The sequence below is a fragment of the Diadema setosum genome, chromosome 1 (genome assembly GCF_964275005.1).
Source record: "Diadema setosum chromosome 1, eeDiaSeto1, whole genome shotgun sequence".
Lineage (NCBI taxonomy): Eukaryota > Metazoa > Echinodermata > Echinoidea > Diadematoida > Diadematidae > Diadema > Diadema setosum.
Genome location: NC_092685.1, coordinates 33148797 through 33172466, shown reverse-complemented (window position 1 = coordinate 33172466; position 23670 = coordinate 33148797). Strand labels below are relative to the sequence as shown.

The window sequence follows — 23670 nt, the reverse complement described above, 5'->3', positions numbered from 1 at the left end:
TGGTTACAAAACACAAGGTCACGAAAGTATCATCAAACAAGTATTTGTCACTTTTACCATTCAGATATTAATTTTTGATTACCAAATCTAGTGTAACAAAAGGAGAATCTTAAGAATTTTTTTTTTTTTTTTTTTTTTTGGGGGGGGGGGGTACTCAAGGTACATCTCCATAGTTTACAACACGCACTTTACCAACCACTGCAACAACCAACACATGCAATCTACAATCATCGTCATTATATTAAGATTTGTTTTTCCTTTGGAGGACCGTCAGACTAATGCCAAAACTTTCCTTATATTTATTCTTCTTCCTCCATTATCACTTTCTGCACATGGTTACAGCAAGTGGGTAAAACAAACAAACAAACAAGCACGTCAAAGTGGAGTTTTCCACGCTTGCGTCCACATAATATCATTATGATAGGTTTAAAGCCAGATTTTGGGGTCCTAGGATGATTTCTATCATGTGGGGGTGCTGCCAGCACAAAAATGAGCACATGAACCCCTACTTTTCATTGCTTTTCTGGAATAAGTAAGCCTTTTTCTACAATGTGGTCCAGTTTCGTGAAAATGACATGGGTTTTGAATGTACAGCATAAGTTTTATGAACCCACCTTGTCAGGGCATCCCTGCATAGGTTCCTGACCAGATTTTGGGGACTTACAATGATATATTATGTCACATGGGGGTGCTGCTAGCACAAAAACGAGCACATGAGCCCCCACTTTTCATTGTTTTTCTGGAATAAGTAAGCCTTTTTCTACAATTTGGTCAAGTTTCGTGAAAGTGAAATGGGTTTTGAATGTACAGCATAAGTTTTATGAACCCACCCTGTCAGGGCATCCCTGCATAGGTTCCTGACCAGATTTTGGGGACTTACGATGATATATGTCGCATGGGGGTGCTGCTAGCACAAAACGAGCACATGAACCCCCACTTTTTATTGTTTTTGTGGAATTAGTAAGCCTTTTTCTACAATTTGGTCAAGTTTCGTGAAAATGAAATGGGTTTTGAATGTACAGCATAAGTTTTATGAACCCACCCTGTCAGGGCATCCCTACATAGGTTCCTGACCAGATTTTGGGGACTTACGATGATATATGTCGCATGGGGGTGCTGCTAACACAAAACGAGCACATGAACCCCCACTTTTTATTGTTTTTGTAAGCCTTCTTCCACAATTTGGTCAAGTTTTGTGAAAATAACATGGGTTTTTAGCTCACCTGAGTCGAAGGGTCAAGTGAGCTATTGCGATCGTTCTTTGTCCGGCGTCTGTCCTGCGTCGTGCGTAAGCTTTTCACGTTTTCATCTTCTTCTTGAAAACCGCAAGACCGATTTTCACCAAACTTGGCAGGTAGCATCCCTAGGGGGTTAGGATCTCAGTTTGTTAAAATGGGCACCATGCCCAACCCAGGGAGGCCCAAACCCCCAAAATTAAGGAATCTTATAAAATCTTCTTTTCTAGAACCAGAAGTGATAGAGCTAAGTTAATACTATGAGTTAGTACATTGATGACTATAGTGTCAAATTTGTTCATGGCGGAATCAAGGGTGCCCTCCTTGGGACCCAGGGGAGGGAGGTGGGAAGGGGTCCTAATGGGGCCTAAATTGTACATTTTCATCTTCTTGAAAACCCCATATTAAATTTTTGCCAAACTTGACAGGTAGCATCCCTAGAGGGATAAAATTTCAATTTATTCAATTCATTCAACAGGGCACCATGCCCCCCTTGGGGACCACTGGGGACCCAATCCCTCCCCCCCCCCCCCCCACAAAGTCACTATGAATTTGTACATTAATGACTGTAGTTCCAAGTTTGCTCATTGCAGATCCAGGGCTGCCCCCCTTGGAGTCGGAATCCAAATGCGGACCTAAAGTGTACATTTTCATTTTCTTGCTGAAAACGACATTATGGATTTTCACCAAACTTGGCAAGTAGCATTCCTAGGGGTATAGGATCTCAAAGTGTTTGAATGGGCACCATGCTTTCCTTGGGGGCCCCAGGGGGCCCAAACCTCCTAAATTAAGGAATATTCAATAATATTCTTCTCTAGATAGAGCTTTTTTTCCAAATTACAGTGTACTTGGCAGGTATTTTTATCAGTGTGATGGACTATGTAAATGGTCACCATTCCCCCAGCTCTCAAAGTTTAATACCCTGCCCCAAGTTTCCAATGTTCTCAGGTAAGAGTCTGCAAGAATGCATGGAAGGTTAACTTGCGATACTCAGGTGAGCATGTGACCCCCGGGTCTCATCTCTTGTTCATTCTCTTCTTGAAAACATGTGGTCAGATTTTTACCGAATTTAGCATCCGTGCAAATGGGCACCATTTCCCAGCTTGGGCCCCAAGGGGCCAATCCAGGAAAGGGGGGGGGGGGGGGGGGAGAGGAAACCCTACGAATCTTCTATCCAGAATCAGAAGATATTTAAGCTAAGTTTGTGAGAACTATAAATAGATGACTGTAGTTTCTAATTTGTTCATGGCAGATTCCAGGGGTGGGTGGGGATGGGGGTTCAAGTTTGGGGGGACCAAAACATTTTCTTCTTCTCTTTCAAAACACACAGCCAAATTCATCATGAAACCTTGAACAATATGGCTTTATAGCAAGTGGCAACTTAATGGCCTAATCATTCTCACCCGACAACTTACCCCGCGGCGTGTATGCTGGAAGATACTTTGGATTCAGCAGCGTTATGCCACCGCAGCCATGTTGTCACATTCTTGTGTGCACTCTAGCGCCCACAAACCTTTACGGATTTCATTGAAATTTCGTATGGAGGTTCATATTGGTAATATCTCCACACCTATAACTTTGGGTGATGCTGCCCCCAGTATTCTGTCTTTTATAGGTAAAATGCCATATCTTTGTGTATAGTTTGTGTGCACTCTAGAGGTCACATTTGTGAACAGATGTTGTTCAAATTTGGTATGGAGGTTTATTATGATGTAATCTACGAGCCTATAGATTTTGGATATGCTGCCCCCAGTGTTCCGGCTTTTATAGGGTCAAAGGTCTTGTTGTTGGTGGATGGTTGTATGCACTCTATAGGCTACATTTCTTAATGGATTTTGTTCAAATTTGGTATGAAGGTCTACCATGATATAATCTACAAGCCTACTGATTTTGGATGTGCTGCCCCCAGAGTCCCGTCTTTTATAGGTTCAAAGGTCATATTGTTGATGAATGGTTTTTGTGCGCTCTATAGGCTTCATTTGTTAATGGATTGTGTTCAAATTAGGATACAATCGCATTGCGCGGCAATGGACATTTCTAGTTGTCCCCGCCGAACGAGTTCGAGCAGGGGACTATGAAATGGGCTCCGTACGTGTGTGTGTCCGTGTGTGTGTCCGTCCGTGTGTCCCTCCGTGTGTGCGTCCGTGTGTGATCAAAATCTTCAATTTGCTACTTCTCTGTCATTTATGAGCCAATTTTGATTCTGTTTGCTTTATATGATAGCACTATGTGGGAGCTTTGAAACTTCTACACAGAATTTCAGTTGTGACCTTTGACCTTGATTTTTGACCTATATTGTACAATGGCTACAAAATGCTACTCTGCCATTTCTAACCCGATTTCAATTCCGTTTGCTTTATGTGATGGCAGCAGGTGAGGGCTTCAAAACTTCTTCACAGAATTTTGACCTTTGATTTCTTTGACCTTTGACCTTGATTTGTGACCTATATTGTACATTTTGCTACAAAATGCTACTTCCGGCGGGGACATATATTACGCACCGCGTAAATTCTACTTTTCCTTGTTACCCTAGCGTTGCCAGGTACCCATTTATACACCTGGGTCGAGAGGGGCATTATTGGTAAAACATCTTGTCAAAGGACATACAATGTAAGCACTAGGTGGGAATTGAACTGGGATCCTCCGATAGGGAGTCGGGAGACTCATCCACTATGCCACAGCGCCCCCACATGCGTGGAAGGTGTGAGACCTCTGGGTCTCTTGTTTACCAATCATGTGAAACTGACAGACCTATGGGAGAATAATGTGAAATGGCATAGGCATACCAGTTGCCGTAGGGACATTTCAATTTTTTTATTTCTTGGACAGTGTACTAAATAAAGATGTACCATGGTGTTATCTAGAGAAATTTGGAATGTAGAGTCAAATTTATGCCCTCATTTCAGCTCTTAAAACAGATTACTTGAAAAATCAATGCTTTCAACATGTTTATTCCCTATTAATCATGCATGATCCTGGTGAGTTCACTTGTATATTTTGAAGAAAATATTAATATTAGTGGTATTTTAGTCATCTCTTTAATTTTGGAGGCAATGCATGCATCGTGGATATCTTTGTTTTTCTTTACTAGCAGGTATCTCTGAGTGGCAATCAATTTTTCTGTACTTTTCTGGTAATCTCAATTATTTCTACTACAGGCAAAGGAAAATACAAATGTCTGTTTAACTTTAATGTTTGTGGAATTATCATTTGCTATTAATCTTGTGTCATTTTTAAGGAGTTTATTCTGTTTGGAATTGTAGTACTGTTGATCATAAAACTTTCGCTGTCATGACTCTGAAGTTGTCAATCTTTTCAGAGATATTATATATATGATGACATAAATGGTATCCCGGGGTACCAAATAAAAATCAGCCATTTTGTTGAATATATATTTTTTTTTTAAGGTTGTACCCTGGGTGCCAAAAAGTGGGAAATTATTTTGGTAATGGAGCTAGCACGTGCTAGCCACGCCACTGCACTGCACTACACTGCACTGCACTGAAGCACACGCTGTTGCTAGCACAGCATACCATGCATGCATAGTATAACATGCAGTGGCATGGGAATGACTATGTACACGCACACACGGTGCATGCATTTCTCTGCGGCTCTCCTCAAGTGAATGTGAGGTGGCGCTACACAACGTGGTACCCCGGGGTACAACGGTACCCTGGGGTAATGCATGATGCATCATATATATACACTAGCAGTACCTGTGGAAATCCACTTGTCTGAGGGCCTTTATTACTTTTTTTTTTATCATATACAATTTTGCACATATTTATCAATGAAATAAAAAAAAAAAAACGTTTTCTCATTCCTTCTTTAAACTGTGCTCTCTTCTACCCATGACCACCCTCCCCAGAAATTTAATATTACATATCGTCGCTGGGGCGACAAGACCTCGTATCTACAAAATGTCAAGTGTTCAGGAGAGCCAAAAAGCATGGCGGCCAAAGCACTGTGGTGAATGGGATAGCCTTTCCTTTGACATGCCGTGGTGGCTTCATTTTTGGGGTTAAGACAGTTGGGATTTTGACAGGACATCACTTAACCCATTATTTGACCATTAATCCAAAAAAGTCATTTTCACCAAAATTGCAGATACAGGGTCTTGTCACCCCAGCGATGATATGATATTGGTTGGGATCTTCCCGCCACTTGCTTTTATTATAGAACTTGAGTTTCGAGGAAGTCCAACAGTTGTCTTGTCCCTCACCCACCCCCCCCCCCCCCACACACACACACACACATACACAAACACACAGATTTCCACCCCCGCAGAACAAAAAACAAAAAACATTCAGGGAAAAATTACCTGGGAATAATTTTCCTTTGCGAAATTAAATAGCAGTTTTTGTCGATGGACATACATTTTCAACACAAGGCAAGTGCCATAATGTGTCTTGCCCATTCACGTACTAGAAATTGTACGCGAATGGGATATAACAGATAAAAAAAAAGAGATGTAAAAGACAAAAAGAGATATAAAAGGGTAAAAATTTATGGCAAAAAAGAAACGAGCCATAAAAACTTAACATTGGGCCCTTAAAGTTGTTGACCCCTGCCTGTGACCTTTGACCTTGTGGTGACCATCCAATCCCCAAGGGACATCTACCATCCAAGTTTGGTCACAAACAGACCTATGGATGAAAAGTTATGACCCATAATAGAAACGCACCATAAAAACTTAACATTGGGCTCTAAAAGTTTGTTGACCCATGTTTGTGACCATTGGCCTTGTGACCATCCGCTCCCCAAGGGACATCTACCATCCAAGTTTAGTCACAAATGGAGTTATGGATCAAAAGTTATTACCCATAATAGAAATGCACCATAAAAACTTAACATTGGGCTCTAAAAGTTTGTTGACCCCTGCTTGTGACTTTTGACCTTGTGGTGATCACTCCCCAAGGGACATCTACCATCCATGTTTAGTCACAAATGGACCTATGGATCAAAAGATATGACCCATAATAGAAACGCGCCATAAAAACTTAACATTGGGCTCTTAAAGTTCATTGACCCATGCTTGTGACCATTGACCTTGTGGTGACCATCCACTCCCCAAGGGACATCTACCATCCAAGTTTGGTCACAAATGGAGTTATGGATCAAAAGTTATGACCCGTAATAGAAACGCGCCATAAAAACTTAACATTGGGCCCTAAAGTTCATTGACCCCTGCCTGTGAGCTTTGACGTTGAGGTGACCTTCATAAATGGTAAAATGTGAAACTTTGTATGACCCCTCTTCCCTCGAAGGTTGATTGCAATTGAAGCCCAGAGTAAGGAGTTATTGAAGTTTTTGTAGCGTTACGGACAGACAACGGACGGACGGACGACGGACGGACAGACGCCGCAGGCGATCCCTTAGTCTTCCCTCACCTCCGGTGGGCTCGACAATAATGGTATACAAGTCTATGTAATGAAACTGCTATGCAAATTACATTTTGTATAGCAGTCATACCAAAATGCATAGCAAATTGCTATGCGATACCAGGAAAATTATTCTCTGATTACTAAAAGCATTTATGAGATTCCCCAAAAGTTCTGCCCACAGATTCTTGCTGTCAAAAGTGGGAGATACCCTTGACACTATGATTTTGATTTATATTGATTACCCCCTGCTCTTGCCTCCATGCAGGCACCTGTGGGAATCCATGGCTGGTCTCAGGGCCTCATATTTTTTTATTATTCATATTTCTTTTCCCACGTTATGAAAAAAAATGAAATATTTTCGTATTCATTTGCTCCATCTTTTTTGTTTTTATTACCAAAACTGGGTTTGATAGATCATAAAAACCATCCGTTCATCTGCTTCAGACTGTACATCATTTAATCACTTTTACTATCATATTATTATCATTATTATTATTATCATTATTATTATTATTATCATTTGGGATGGGGGAGATCATAGTCATTAGGGTCTCAGGGCTTGGTATTTTTTTTTTCTTTAATATTTCTTTACCCACGTTATGAGAGAAGAAATACACATAGAATACTTTCGTCTTCATTTGCTCTTTCATTTCTGTTTTTATCACCAAAACTTGGTTTGATGGATCATAGAACCACCCGTTTATCTCATTGAGACTGTTCACTGTTATCATTATTATTATCATTATTATTATTATTATTATTATTATTATTATTATTATTATTATTATTATTATTATTATTATCATTATTATTATTGTTGAACATTATTATCATTATTATTATTTGGGGGAGGGGAGATCATAGTCATTAGGTTTTATTATTTTATATAATTCATCGACATACGGATGAATCAAGGAAATTAAGGAAATCAAGGATAGTGAACATCTTTTTTTCCGTCATGTCAAGGCTACTCTACGCTTGATAAATGGTTCAAATAGCTTCATTATCATTAATATTTCATTTTAAACATTAAAACAATCCAGTACCTGTTTGTGTCTCTTCCGCCCACTCTTAGTTATGGATCTCATTTTATGAGACCATGTTGAGTGGTCTAGGAAACCAGCGTTTTGAGAAAACTGCCTTCAAAGTTTCCTTTCCAATGCAATCGTGATCAAGGGGAGGTAAGACAGTTTTCACCTCTTGACAATAGAAGGTCCGCTCATAGCAACCTCCGCGATGTTCAATCAAGCTTAGTGCCAGCGGTCTACGCACGACCAATCAGTAACCAGGATGCCACGCACTGACCAATAAGATCACTCCCTCATTGCCAGGGGCGGAGTGTATCTGCGGTGCTAAATCTAAATCTTCGGACATGTTTCTGTTCCGTTGAAAGTCGAAAAATCATGGCCCAGAAAAATGTTAATTTCTTGCATTTCCTTTGATCATTTAGCTTCGAAATTTTGCAGATGAAGGATGAAACACTAGACTACAACATTATGCCCAAAAAGAAATCCAATGGTTTTGACCAATTTTGATGATCTTTCTCGGCTCAGTCGTCAGCGACTTTTGGATCCTTTTGTTGTGGCGGGTCACATATTATTTTTGTCTTCATTCAAATGTGAGCCAGAACCTTGGACTAAAAAGTGTTTACAGTGTGTACATTAAAATCTGTTTTGTGGCTCTTAAATGACAGCTATAAGCATAAACATTGAGCTTGAAAATTCTAATAATTGCTTGTGCAGTGCATCAAGAGGCACACCCTCTTTGTGTTTCTGTCCTATGGCTGGCTGGTTAAAACAGAATGTAAAGGAGGAAAAGGCCAAGTACATGAAAACACACATTACATACATGTAAACACCACCCCAGACTGACCACTTGCATGCCATTTCTGTTTTTAATTTTCTCTTTACTCACAGTTCTTGAAAGGAGATAACCTAAATGGCCATTTACTACTTGACACACAAAACTAACTAATGTGTTTTGGTTTTGGGTGATGGGTCTTGTGTGAATTGGAGAGAATTTGAGGCTGTATTCTACATAGTGTTTGTATAAAGTTGATAGTGTTATGAAAATATAATCAGCCCATTTGCAACATTGCTAAACCCCCTTTTACGCTTTCACGGATGGCTTCACAGATGAGCAGGAATCATCGTCTGTGGTATTCCAGCATGCAAAATCACGATTTTCCTGTCAATGCCAGTGTGAATACGATTCCAACTGGGTGTCTACACTACACAGACAAGTACGGAGTCTACACAAACAAGAACAGTGCCTACACGGACAGACAAATTAGGAATGGGGACCACACTGGAACGTATACGGAACTAACACGGACATCTTCAAGGAAGAGCACAGATGCAAATGGGTCCCTTCGCGATCCTTACACAGATGTCCCTGAAATGTTGACAGATGACTTTTGCTTGTAGACACTCATTTGATAATTTTTTTTTTTTTTTGGGCGACATGCCTCCTTAGTTATATATAACAAGAACACCAGAAAATCTACAGTAGCCTACATTTGCTTCTGCTTGTTGACATCACAAAGGTGAGACTCTTTGTTGCAAACTCTCATTTTGCAGCAACATCATGGCATAAACAAAACAAAACAAAACGCACACACACACACACACACACAAAAAAAAACCAGAAAGGAGGTGTGTGTGGATAACTAAGTTTGGCTTCTTAGGCGACCACTATACAGAAAGTATGAGGGGTTGATGGCTGAACTGATGGAGGAAGATGTGAGCAAATTTCGTGGATTTTATGTTGGTAAAATACACAGATTTTCAATCCCATATGGAGCCGATGCAAATACGGATGTCCCAATGTCTTCACGGATTGTCCTGAAATGAATATGGTGGCACGGAGTAGCAGGTGCCTACAAGGAAGAGTTTGTATTGATTTTTATCTGTGATGTTCAGGATGAAAAATTAAGCAAGCTTAATAATTTCCACGGACTTGCCGGAAAAATCAAGGACCATGCCGGATGACTTCAAGGAGTCAACATGGTCATGGCGGAAACAGTACGGATGATCCCGGAATTGCGATCCGTGATGATCAGTGATGCAATCCGTGAAAGTGTAAAAGGGGCTTTAACCATTACACCGCATAAAAGTGATCACATGATCAAATAACATTACTATCCTTGCCTTCAGTGAAGTAATTTCCCATAGATTGCATTTTTTTTTAAAGCTGTAGAAGCTTATTTCTCTGATTCAGTGTCTTTTTTTGTCGAGCCCACCAGAGGTGTGGGAAGACTAAGGGATCGCCTGCGGTGTCTGTCTGTCTGTTGTCTGTCCGTCCGCCTGTAACACTACAAAAACTTGAATAACTCTCTACTGAGGACTTCAATTTCACTCAAACTTAGAGGGAAGAGTGGTTATACAAAGTTACACATTTTGCCAAACATGAAGGTCACCTCAAGGTCAAAGGTGACAGGCAGGGGTCAATGAACTGTAGGGCCTAATGTTAAGTTTTTATGGCATGTTTCAATTATGGCTCATAACTTTTGATGTATATGTCCGTTTGTGACCAAACTTGGATGGTAGATGTCCCTTGGGGAGTTGAAAGTCACCACCGGTCAAAAGTCACAGACAGGGGTCAACAAACTTTTAGGGCCCAATGTTAAAATACAAGTTCACCTTCATTAACATGAGGATTGAGAGAATGTAACAATATTAGTAGAACACATCATTGAAAGATTGAGGAAAATTGGACAATCCGTTCAAAAGTTATGAATTTTTGAAGTTTTTGTGCAGTCACTGCTGGATGAGAAGACTACTGCAGTGTATGATGTCACATGCGTACAACAATATAACGAAAATATAAAGAGAATTTCACAAAATTTCATCTTTAAAAAAAAGTACACGTTCCCTTGACTCGTTACTGACATATGTTATGGTTAACATTATTCCCATTGCCTTTAGAAAGAGGCAAGTCAAGTGCTCTTTTATTATGCGAAAGAAGTGAAAATATGTTGAATTTTCTTTACATTTTCTTTATATTGTTGTACTCATATGACATCACAAGCCTTAGTAGTCTCCTCATCCAGCGGTTCCAACACAAAAGTTTTAAAAATTCATAACTTTTGCATCGATTGTCCAATTTTCCTCAAACTTTCACTGATGCGTTCTACTAACATTGCTGCATTCTCTCAATCCTTATGTTAATGAAGGTGAACTTGTTTACGGTGTGTTTTGATTATGGCTCAAGACTTTTCATCCATATGTCCGTTTGTGACCAAACTTGAATGGTAGATGTCCCTTGGGGAGTTGAAGGTTACCACGAGGTCAAAGGCCACAGACAGGAGTCAAAGAACTTTTAGGGCCCAATCTTAAGTTTTTACGGCTCATTTCGATTATGGTTCATAACTTTTGATCCTCATTTCCGTTTGTTACCAAACTTTGATGGTAGATGTCCCTTTGGGAGTTGAAGTTCATCGCAAGGTCAAAGGTCACAGACAGGGGTCAACGAACTTTTAGGACCCAATGTTGAGTTTATAAGGCGCGTTTCAATTATAGCTCATAACTTTTGATCCCTATATCCGTTTGTAACCAAACTTGGATGGTAGATGTCCCTTGGGGAGTTGAAGGTCACCACAACGTCAAAGATCATAGGCTGGGTCAATGAACTTCCGTTCATTAATTTCTTCTACGCGAATGGGCAAGACACAATTTGGCACTTGCCTTGTTTAATGCCTCCACCACAAAGTGTCGTCAGAGGTATCGAAATGAAACTTGGCATATGTATGTATGAGTGAACGAAGGTGTGCTCATCAACTTTTGGATGCACATGCTCTATGTCAAAAGGCAAGGTCAAATTCTTACAATTTTACTATCCCCCCCCCCCCCCATCTCTGCAATGCCTATATGTATTTTGGTGAAACTTAGTGTATACATGAATTATCAAATAAAGATTCTTTAGGGAAAGTTTTGAGGTCCTGGGGTTAAAGGTCAGGTAAAAATGCTGAAACTTCACTTTTTTCTCCATATCTCAGAAATGGCTCAGGGTATCTCCATGAAACTTAGTACATATGCATGTACTGCCTGACACTGATTCTTTTAGGAATGCTTGGGTCCTAGGTTCAAAGCTCTAAGGCAAGGTGCCACATAAGCTACCTTTTTTTTACCCCCCCCCCCCCCGAAATCAACCATACAGAAGCCCCATAATAGCAATTGTTTAGTGAAGCAATGCACTTTCATTTCATTTCAGCAACTTTCCACTATTTATGTGAAGAAACCCCAATCCAATGCAACAACACTAAATCAAATCAAATGTATTATTCCGATGTATTTTTGCCTTCAAATCAATGTGTGCTGTTCATTCATTTATGTTTTGCTAAGGCTGTGACTTGCAAGTTACACAAGGTATTTTCCATATCTTTTTCTTCTGTTTTTGGACTTAAGCAAAGGTCATGTTCGGGCAAGTGTTTTGCAGCAATGTAGAAAAAAATATAAGTTTATATGCTTAAATTCTACCATTTAAAGGGGACCTTCGGATGATTTTCAGACTTTTACATTTGAACAACTATAAATTAGTCAAACTGAGTACAGAGTTTCAGAATTTATAGTGATTGGGATAAGGAATGAGAATGTTTTCAATATTTACAACAAATTGCAATGAACAAGGATGATGACATGACAGCCTCACCATAAGAATGCATGAGTTCGGGCTCGAGGAAGCAAAACAAAAGAAGAAGGCATGCATAGATTTTTCACAGGTGAACTTGTTGAGCAAGCGGTATTGTAATGGAATTACACTGCTACATTTCTGAAATATATGAGGCTCTGATGTCATCAACACTGTTCAGTGTAATTTGTTTAAGATTTTCAATTTATTGGTTTCTCTGCTCAAGGACCACAATAAATTCCACGAATCTATACATGGAGCTGTTGATTTATGTACTACATGATGTCAAATTATGAAAATCGTCCGGAATGCCCCTTTAATGCTGAAACTACACTATTTTCTCTGTACTGTGGAAATTACCCCATGCATACTCTTATAATTAACCCAGTGAGGACGGACTGATTTTGCTAAAAAACGCATTTCCTATAGACACCTTCCCCAGTATTCTCGGGGACACGTCTTCAACATGTTAAGACTATGTATGAACATGCATCACTGCACAGTAATTCTAGATAGGAAAGATTTGGGTCTAAGGTCAGTTTAAAATGTTTGAATCTCACATTTTTTCCCATATTTCCTGACTATTGTCCTGAAAATTTGATATTGCCAGTTAGTAATTATTTCAAGAAAGTTGTGGGCCATGGGATCAAAGGGCAAGGGCCAAAGATCAAGTGAACATGCTTAAATTCTGAATACTGGCTCTCTGAAAGAATTTAGCCATCCAAAGAATTGTTGTTCAAGGAATATAAACACTCAACACATTTGTGGCTGTGCCAACTTCCAAACATGTCATTTCACTCTTTTGCCAATCATGTGAAACTGTGGTCTCACATTGTCAACATGTATCATAGACATATTGGGAAAACTATGTGACATGAGGGAGGCATACCAGTCGCTATATCGACATTCCTTTCTTCTTCTTTCTTTTCATTGGCCTGGTGCTCAATGAACTTATCAGACATAGAAAAACAGTGTACTTTGAATGATTGCCATGCACTCACCATTATTCGCAACTTTTTTGTTAAAGGTGGGCAGCGTTGCTTGCATCACCATATTACTCATGAAATCTTTCCACTTTGCTCTTTAAACTTCAGTTGACCAAGCAGCTGACTGATCTTGTTGATAACTTCACTCTGCTTGATATACTGAGCAAGGAGGAACAGGAGGACATCTTGAACCAGAAAATTGATGACATCAAGAAAAAGAATGAAGAACGCGCACGACGCCACCAGGTAAAGAGCAGTAAAAAAAAAAAAAAAGACAGTAGACATTTACTATGTTGATTTAAAGAAATTGATAGAGGGTTCCTAACCTGTCTGGCCTTCTCTCACTTGGATTGTACTTAGAAGATTTCAGTGTCATAAAGTGATGTCAAGTTTAATTAGTGATCACATTTTTTTGTGCATGTATTAATTTTGACAGCACACAACCAAATGAAGATCAGGTGGGGTGCAAATGTCAAAAGTGTCCGTACTGCAACTCTTGCCTTGTACTTCTTTAATGCTGGGTATGATGCTCCTGTGTGATGTTGATCATCTCATACCTCCAAAATTGACCCAGTCTTAAATGTATTCCGCCAAACCATCGCTAGGTGTTGTAAACTCACGTTTGTAGATGACCTGTTCATGCTATGTGGCATCGCACCCTGTATTAAACATCAGAAGAAAGGTAGCAGCCCAAGGAGAGAAACTAAACCAGGAAACCGACTCTCGACACCTCCTGTTTGATCATAAGTCAACAAAGAAAAGGTTGAAGTCCAGATGCAGTTTCATCCACTCAGAGAGTTTTCGTCCCAATGGGCCAAATACCAATTGCAGAGTCCTGTGGAAAGACCATCTCACCCAGATCTCACACAAGGTGGCCATTACCCCAAAGGAAACTCTTCCTGCTGGTTCCCCGTGAAGCATGACTATTTTGGTCCTACCTGAATTGTTTGAAAACTACCAACCCCTCGTACCCATGAGGACCTTGATACCCTCTTCCCCTGCACAAGAATGTGCATTGAGCACTGGATTCTAGATATATAGTGACTTGAGCAGAAAACTATGTGTTACATAATGTGAAATGCTTAAATTTCAAGTAAAAACTGTTGTTTGATAGGTGCTTATGAATTCAGGCAGATGTGACCACCTTAAAAAAGAAGGATGTTTTATTCTAGACACATATAAAGTTTTATTTTTGATGCAGATCATTTTAGAACAAGTTACTTTTGTTTCTAGGGAGAGGGCATGTGTGCCTCCACAAAATTCTTCTGTCTGTGATTATAAATGTGGGGGATCTCAAGCAGAGGTAAGTGTGATAAACTTCAAAATGTTTGCATTGTGTATTATTAAATGTTCAAAATAATCTTATGAAAATGGTTGTGGTGCAACAGAGGTTTTAACAAACATAAGAGAGGTTCTATGAACTTAAATTCTTTATTAGAGTTAATTGAGCCCAGATGTTATTTTGAGGTGTAATTGCATATGGCTGTAGGATGGCTAGAAAACAAGAGTACCACTCATAAGATGACCCTTGGCTTCATCATTTTACTGGAAATACTAATGAACTTTCTCTGCTTCTTGTCATGATGCATTAACAGGAGATAGAGGAGGACAAGAAACTTGCCAGCAGCACTGGATCCAGCATTGTCACACCTCCCTCCAGTACCTGCTCATCGCTAAGTGGCAGTTCCTTGTCCTCACACCCATCACCCACCCAAGGAAGTACCAACCGCAGCGCTAGCTCATCCCCATCTCCCCTGACACAGCATCAGCAGCAGGTGGGGCGGGCTGGTAATACCTTCTCTCCTCTATCCCGTCAGTCTGGTGCCCCTGTTTCTCCTCCCGTAGGAGGAGGAGGGGGAGAAGGCAGTAAGCAGCAGCAGCAGGGTAGGAAGAGTATAAATACTTCTCCTGTGACCTTAGCCAGTCAGCCTACACCCCAACTTGTAGGAGAAGGTGCTACCGGCAACCAGGAGGGCTCACATTACCAGAGGGATAGCAGCAGTGCTTTGTCCTCTCCGTCTCACCATTCCACTGAGGCAGCATCAAGCACTGGGAGTTTGAATGAGATAATGGCAGAATCCAAGAAGAAAATGGTAATATCATTCATAAGAAGAGACTTTGTACAGCTGTGTAGAAAGTCAATAGGTAGCTTTTGATTTTTATTTTGCAATGCAGACATTCAGAGTGAAAAAAAAACCTAGTCTCCACATGCGCAAAATCGCTTATCAAAATCAATCTTGTGTCTGAGCTTGTGTGGTCGGTTCTGGGTCACTTTTGCATCCTCTTAAAACCACGACGCGGAGAGCTACTTGATGCAGTGATCATATGGGGCACCACTTTACTTTGCATAGGTTGGGTCTTCAAGTAATCTAAAGCTACTTTACAACATGATGGAGGGAGAGAAGAGAATGGCCAACGCAGTCGTCTAAACATCTGCATCGCAAATCTAAAGCTTCCTATTAACAAAAATGAAGAGATTCCTGTATCGTACGTGATCTTTATTTTAGTGTGTAGTGGGGTACCTCTGTTTTATGACTTATCAATCACCTTATCTTATTTCTATCATGCCTTGCCATCAAGGCAAATATGGGTTTTGGAGATGAACTGAATGCATCAGAAACTAACTACATATCAGTATAACAGACAATACTAGTAAGCTGCATTGCAGTTCAGACATAAACTACAGAAAATAGAGCGAGTCATTGCAATCAAGGCCAACTTTGTGGAAGATTTGTATCATTGCAACCTTCTACACACCTTGTTGAATTTTCTGATGAATCTTGACCGAGATATATTCATTCAGTTACATACTTGCCAGCTAATAAGGTTTTATCAGATTCAGTCAGATTTTTTACATTAAAAATAGCAAAATAAGATTTTCTGTCAGAGAAATAAGATCTTAAAAAAAATATTTAGATATACCTTTCATGTGTATTTTCTGAAGATTTGACTGAAAATAAGATTTTTAACTTCAGTTTGCATACGAAATAAGATTTTTGCAATCCACGAGTAAGATATTTCATCTTGAAATGTTGGCAGGTATGCAGTTATTGATTAACTGCTTAACATCTAGGCAAGGGTCCTTCAGATCAAAGGTCATTATGCCTTATCTAAACTCATACCCAAAAGTAAGATGTAGTGACACAAGTGGAAAAACAGATTGGTTGAAAGCATTGCTTGGTAGCTCAGGTAAAGTTGTGTATGTTATGTTGATCGGATGAATCATGCAGTCTCACCCAAATATCTGCAACAAACACTGATGATTGATGTTGGTTTATGTTTTCTCATCTGCTGCCATTATAGGATAGTCCCACTGGTAGTAAGGTGGGACAGCCACAGTATGAGAATGTGGAAATCGAGCTGCAGAATTCTGGGCATGGACTGGGCTTCGGTCTTGTGGGTGTTCGAGGGGTGGGAGTAGCAGTCAAGACCATTTTACAAGGAGGAGCAGCAGAGATGGTACGTTTCAAGTCCCCACAGTGGTCCAGTCTGGGCCATGATGTCTAAAACAGCACCCGTAGTGGTAAATTGCAATAATTTGCAAACTACTATGACAACTGATTATGTAAAAATTCTTTCTTAGATATTAAAGATTTGAAACTGACTTTGATCAGCATTCACAGATTTATAACCTGCAAACAGCTTGCTCAAACACAACCCAGTCACTGCATGCCAGGGTAAAATGCACTTTTTATACAAATTCAGGATTTGTAAAATGCATTTTATATCTTTCTTTTCTCTTTTCAAATTGTTACTATTCTCCTGTTAGTAGTCTTGTATGGAGTCCAGCATATATTCAAGACTTGTCAATCAGATTCCATCGTATAGAAATGAAGTGTTCAAAGAGGAAGATTGCCAAACACATATAGGATTCATGAATGCAGATTGATTTCGTTAAACACTCAATTAAAAATGGAAGAAAATCAAAGTAGAGTTCCAAAAGTTAGGAATTCTTTGCTCACCTGAGCCAAGAGCTTGATGGAGTTATTGTGATCATCCATTATTCGGCCTCAGTGTGCATTATGTGTAAACTATTCAGTAACATTTTCAGCTTCTTCATGAATATCCCATGACAGATTTTCACCAAACTTGGCAGGTAGCATCCCTAGGGTGATAGGATCCCAATTTGTTCAAATGGGCATGATGCATTATGTGTTTATGATTGCTGAGATGTGTTTAGGCAAATATTATTCTCTCTGCTTTCTTGAGGGGCTAAGTCAATTGCTTTTTGTTTTTGATGTCTTCAGTAAGTAACTTCTGTATTATTCTTTATATTGTCCAGTGCTAGAACCTTATGACTTGTTTGTGTCTGGGGAGAGTACCTAGCATATAGAATTTAAACAATTATCATAAGGGGGATCAAAGTGTACAGTAAGAACAGTTGTGATTATTATGTGTGCTCTTGTTGCTATTGCTCAGGATGGCCGCTTAGCCAGTGGTGACATTGTACAGGAGATCAATAGCATAAACTTGGAAGGCAAGTCTCGCGATGACGTGTATGACATTCTACGTAGCACATCCGGTACTGTGCGACTGAAAGTCAAGCGGGATGTTGCTGAGGTATGCAGTTTCTGCAGTTTTGTTTTGAAATTTTCCCAAATTTTAGTGATATGATGACATAAATGGTATCCCGGGGTACCAAATAAAAATCAGCCATTTTGTTGAATTATTTTTTTTTTTTTTAAAGGTTGTACCCTGGGTGCCAAAAAGAGGAAATTATTTTGGTGCTGGAGCTAGCGCGCGCTAGCCACTGCACTGCACTGCACTAAAGCACACGCTAGTGGTATCACAGTGTGCCATGCACGCATAGTATAACATGCAGTGGCATGGGAATGACTATGTACATGCACACACACAGTGCATGCATTTTTCTCTGGCTGTCCTCTAGTGGACATGAGGTGGTGCTACACAACGCGGTAACCCGGGGTACTACGATACCCCGGGGTAACGTGTGATGCATCATATGCTAATGTTTGATTTCAAAGAGCACCAAAATCAGTAAGGTATTAGCCCCCTCACCTTCCCCATCTTCCCATCATCTGTCCAGCTGTCCATCCTTCTGTTTGGACGTCCATCTGTAATCGATTTTGTTGATGGTATAACTACAGAACTGTGTGAGGTATCCAAGTGAAACTTGGCATATATACAGTACAGGGCAAAAGTTTGGGGCCACCCTCAGATTTAAAAGAAAATCATACAAAATACTGCATTCTGCATTTATTCAAATATATTGATACTGAATGGGCTATGGCAATTCCATTACATCACACAAGCATTTTTCCAATCAGTTTTGAGTGCACTACTGTGAACCCCAGACGATTTTCGTAATATATTCAAATTTTATGCATATCTTTAAAGCAAAGGTTGTTTTTAACAACCTGAAAGCTTGTCCGAGGCTTGTCTGACATAGCAACAAATATCATATGCAAATTGGATTCTAGCAACTGAATTTTATTTAAAAAGAGCAGATTAATGGAATAGCTCATCTCTATAATTTTCTACAAACATCCATAGATTTGAATTCATTAGGAAAATGATCTATTCCATTCCCTTTATGGAGACCTCAGTGATACTGTTTGGAAAGGTACATGTAGCTAAAAAAAACAAACAAAAACACTCCTTCGCCCAGTCACCAAGAGTAAAAGACTGTTGTGAGCCAAGAAACACAAAAATTGGACTGTTGGTGATTAGAAGAAGGTCCTTTGGACTGATGAGAGCAAGTTTCAGTTATTTGGAACAAACAGAAGAGTGTGTGAGGCGACAGGAGACAGAACATATGATTGACAGCTGTTTTGTGCTTACTGTGAAGCATGGTGGAGGATCAGTGATGGTCTGGGATGTTTTGGAGGACAAAGAGCCGGAGACTTTGTTCAGGTCAAAGGAAACATGAACAAAGAGCAGTCCCACTCAATACTTCAGAGACATGCAATTCCATGTGGCTTAAGAGTCATTGGTCAAAATTTCATCCTGCAACAAGGCAATGATCCGAAACCGTCATCTAAGCTTTGCTAGAACTACATCTGTTCAAAAGAAGAGCAGAATGTCTTGAGGAACATGATTTGGCCACCCCAGTCTCCAGACCTCTCTCCTATAGAAATGGCATGGGATGAACTTGATAGGCAGGTCCACTGCTCCTCCCCCAGCAATGAAAAACAGATGTTTGAATGCTTAAAGTCAGCATGGGAATCATTGCCTGCATCATACTTCAAAAAAAAACTCTTAGATTGCATGCCAAGAATCTGTAAAGTAGTAGTGATCAGGGCACATGGAGGGTATTTTGATGAATTCAAAGTGTGAGCAAAAAATCTCTGCAAAATGGGTAATTAAGCTGTAATTCGTGTTGGAAACATGCTTGCAGGGGCGGATCCAGGAATTCTGTAAAGGGGGGGGGGGGGGCAACTAATATTTCTGGTGCCACTTCCGGGTTTCATTTCATTTCTTTTCTTTTTATTTCTTTTGTTTTTAACAAAAAATAAAGGGGCATGCACCGGTTGCGCCCCCCTCTGGACCCGCCACTGGCTTGTGCGATGTAAGGGAACTGCCTTAGCCCATTCAGTATCAGTACATTTGAATGAAATGCAGAACACAGTATTTTCTTTTAAATCTGAGGGTGGCCCCAAACTTTTGGCCTCTACTGTATATATATGTTTGAGTGGATGAAGCTGTGCCTTTAATTTATGGGCATACACGCGAAAGGTTAAATTCTGAAAATGTTACTTTTTCCTCTGTATTTCTGCAAAGCCTGAAGGTAATTTTGTGAAAAGTTGTGTATACTATTACATGTTTTACCAGGTAAAGATTATCTAGGAAAATTTTTGGGCCATTGGTTCAAAGTTTAAGGGTCCAATGACAATGCTGAAATTTCAATTTCATCTCAATATCTTAGAAATGGCTCGAGGTATCGTCATGAAAATCAATACCAGGTACATAAGTGTATGTATGTACTACTATACACAGCCCTGTTGCTATACACATTACAAGTGTCGCGACAGGGCTGTACCAGTCGAGATCCAAAATATCACCCTATTGCGGACTGACAACAAGATTTTGAATTCATTACATCATATCTGTAACTCATACCTATAAATCTGTTATCGTGATCAATTTAGCGTGGTATTTTTCTTATCGACATTGACATACACAATTTACAACTTACCGAAAACAAGGATATAAATAGAGTATGCACACTGAATTCCAAGTTTTTCGCATGATGTAGATCTCATTTCTTCGCACTGTTGTCAGCCCTGTTGCTCAATTCTCAGTTCAAAGAGATTGCCTCAGTTTGTGATTAGAAGGACTACCGAAAATGGCCGCCGTGCGCACGGCAGTACAATCGCTTATGAGCTACATAACCGTGTATACGAGGTTTGCACGACTCTTTCAACCCACATGCTGCGCTCTCATTCTATACAGAGCACTTCCATTTTAAGTATGTGTCTTTGGTCAAAGCCGTTACAACATATTTTGAATTAGTGCTGTGATGGTCAAACTATACTGTTGGAATTTGCAATTTTGCTTCATGGAAATCACACAAGGGGTCGCTATGGAATGATATATTTATACCATGCTCTAATTCCATTTGAGTATATGGTAAAATTTGTACTAGAATGTAGAAATTTTCAACACTTGATGACAGTTTTGTAGCTGTGTGAGGGGCTTAGCTTGGTCGGTGTATTGGTCTCTTGTCTGGTCAGGCTAATGTATAAACTGCCTGACAATTATTCTCTAGGGAAATTCCGGGCCCAGGGTCAAAGGTCAGATGGAAATGCTAAACTTGTACTATTTAATGCTTAAATTATTTTTCTCCATACCTTGAAAATGACTCAATGGATACACTTATTTACTTGACATATTCGCTTACATGCATTGCTGCATAATGATTGTATAGGGAAAGATTTAGGCCATGGGGTCAAATGTCAATTGAAATTGTGAAAATTCACTATTTTTTCCCCATATTTTGAAAGTGGCTCAAAGTATTGTGAAAATTAGTGTCTACATTAACAATTATTAATTGGATATAGGACTAATGGGCAAGGGTCAAAGGTCAAGTGAGCATGCTCAAGTTCCAGAGTACTTGCTCTCTGACACAATTTTACTTTGTTCAATGAATGTATAACCACGTATCACTTTTTCTGCCATCAAAGTTTCAAAGATGTCATTGCAGTTTATTGCCAATCATGTCAAACTGTTGTCTCACTCTGTCAAGATGTACTATAAATGACTGGGAGAATAATGATAATCATGATAATTGTAAGGTTTTACTGCACAATTTCTGTATGATTATACTGTACATAACAATATAATCAACATAAGATAGAGACAGAGATTACTAAACAAATAGCATAACTTAAATCTTAACTGAAAATCCTACAGTGTGATGGGTATACAGAATTGAAAGGGACTGATGATTAAACATTGATTAAAAAAGAAAAAATGTGTGATATAGTGGAGGCATATGAATGCATACATTACTAGGTCTTTCCAATAAGTTCTGAGCAGATGAAACAAAAGTTAAGATTCTGTTTGCAGAACAAAGTTAAATGAATGTGAGGCTCCTCTACTACTGTACGAGCTGAAATTTTCGCGGTGGTTTTATTTTCGCGAATTTCGCGAATCGCCTTTGAATCACGAAAATAACAACACGCGAAAATAACAACGCGCATATAACTAAGTTCAGTTAGACCCTCGCAACCGCGAAATTAAAAACATGCGAAAATGTCCTCGAAGGACCAATTCGCGAAAATATCTGTACGCGAAAATTTCAGCTCATACAGTATTTTTACACAGTTGCCCAACCATTGCCGCATAATGAAATGGGCAGGGATAGACATTTTCTGTATAATTCTTATTGTTGGTTAAGCTCCACATATTTTATGATTGGAACTTGTCTCGTGTGTGCTTTACATGTATAGCTGAGGTAAAAAATATAATTTCTATGTGATTGTATATTCTCATTGTTTCAGTCTGCCAAAGCTCAGATGAAGAGAGATGCTCAGCAGGCCAGAAAGGACAAGAGACCTGTGAGTATATTACCTCCGTGTTTCTGTGCTATGATTTGATTGAAAATGAGATGCAAGTTGTGCTATGTACAACAGAGTGTCAGTGTATGTTGTCAAATAGTAATTGAAAATCTTAGATTCCTAGGATGGAACAGATACAAGACTAAAAGATGCCCACACACACACACACACACACACACAAAATTAAACATAAAACAAAAAACAAAAGCAGCAATAACACTCAGCTCTCAAAGAGAGATGAGAAACAAACAGAAAAACCGAACAACTCTGGCTATATAGGCAATATTTCAGCACCTGTAAATCCTGATTGCCATTCCCCATTTGCACTTCTCTGGGCATTTCAAGAATGGCATGTGATTCTGCAGGCTAAATCTGAGTGAGGAACATTTTTAGTCATTCTCAGAGCCCCTTGATGGCCCTATTTGCTTGTCGGCCAACTTCCCACTTCCCCTTGCCCGCTCCCGCAGCAACAAGTATTGATATCAGTGTCTCTTCAGTAAGCGTGCATTGCAGTCCTTAAGTTTAGATTTTTTTTTCCTCCCTTTTCGGCCACTCCTCTCATTGGCCAGGCATTAAGATAGGTTCACAGCTTGGCACAATGCTAGCAGCAAGTTGAAAGGTCAGTATGATGGCGCATCAGGATATTAACATGTCTCTTCAAGCCAAATTAGAATGGCCATGCTCTTAGTCATTAGTATGTCTTCATACATAGTGGCTATCAATAAGTAAAAATAGATGTCATGAGTTTTAAGAAGGTTTTTGTTCCAAAGTTAATGTGCATAATTACAGATTATATATGACCCGCCATGACAAAAGGATCCGAAAGTCGCTGACGGCTGAGCCTTGAAGTGAGATCAGAAAAATCAGTCAAAACCATCAAATTTCTGTTTTTGGCAGAATTTTGTAGTCTAATGTATCGTTTATTATCTACCGAAATTGCGAAGCTGAATGTTCAAAGGAAAGGTAAGAAACTAATATTTTCCTGGGCCATGATTTTCTGACTTTCAACTGAGGAGAAACATGTCCGAAGATTTGGATGTAGCTCCGCAGATAGACTCTTCCCCTAGCAATGAGGGAGTGATCTTATTGGTCAGTGCGTGGCATCCTGGTTACTGATAAACCGCTGGTGCTAAGTTTGAATGAACAGAGGTTGCTAGCTGCATACCTTCTATTGTCAAGAGGTGAAAAGTGTCTTACCTCCCCTTGATCACAATTGCGTCGGAAGGAAATATTAGAAGGCAGTTTTCTCGAAACGCTGATTTCCTAGACCACTCGACATGCTCTCATAGAATCATTGATATCTCTGCAACCGAGTCATTCTATGAGTCTGTTATATAAGAAATTAAAGTGGAAGAGTAATGGAACAATGCCTTGTCATTTTCAGAAAATCAACCTCCCCCGACTTTTGGATCCTTTT

At 39.6% G+C, this 23670-nt stretch overlaps 1 protein-coding gene across 1 annotated transcript in view; it reads left to right on the top strand.

Annotated features, from left to right (window-relative positions):
• Positions 1-23670, top strand: part of LOC140229916 (uncharacterized) — a 95512-nt gene that overhangs the window by 47794 nt on the left and 24048 nt on the right. The window contains exons 3-7 of the mRNA XM_072310118.1: positions 13342-13479; positions 14829-15326; positions 16537-16692; positions 17653-17793; positions 22197-22253. Coding sequence (XP_072166219.1) covers positions 13342-13479; positions 14829-15326; positions 16537-16692; positions 17653-17793; positions 22197-22253 — 990 coding nt within the window. The remainder of the gene's footprint in view (positions 1-13341; positions 13480-14828; positions 15327-16536; positions 16693-17652; positions 17794-22196; positions 22254-23670) is intronic.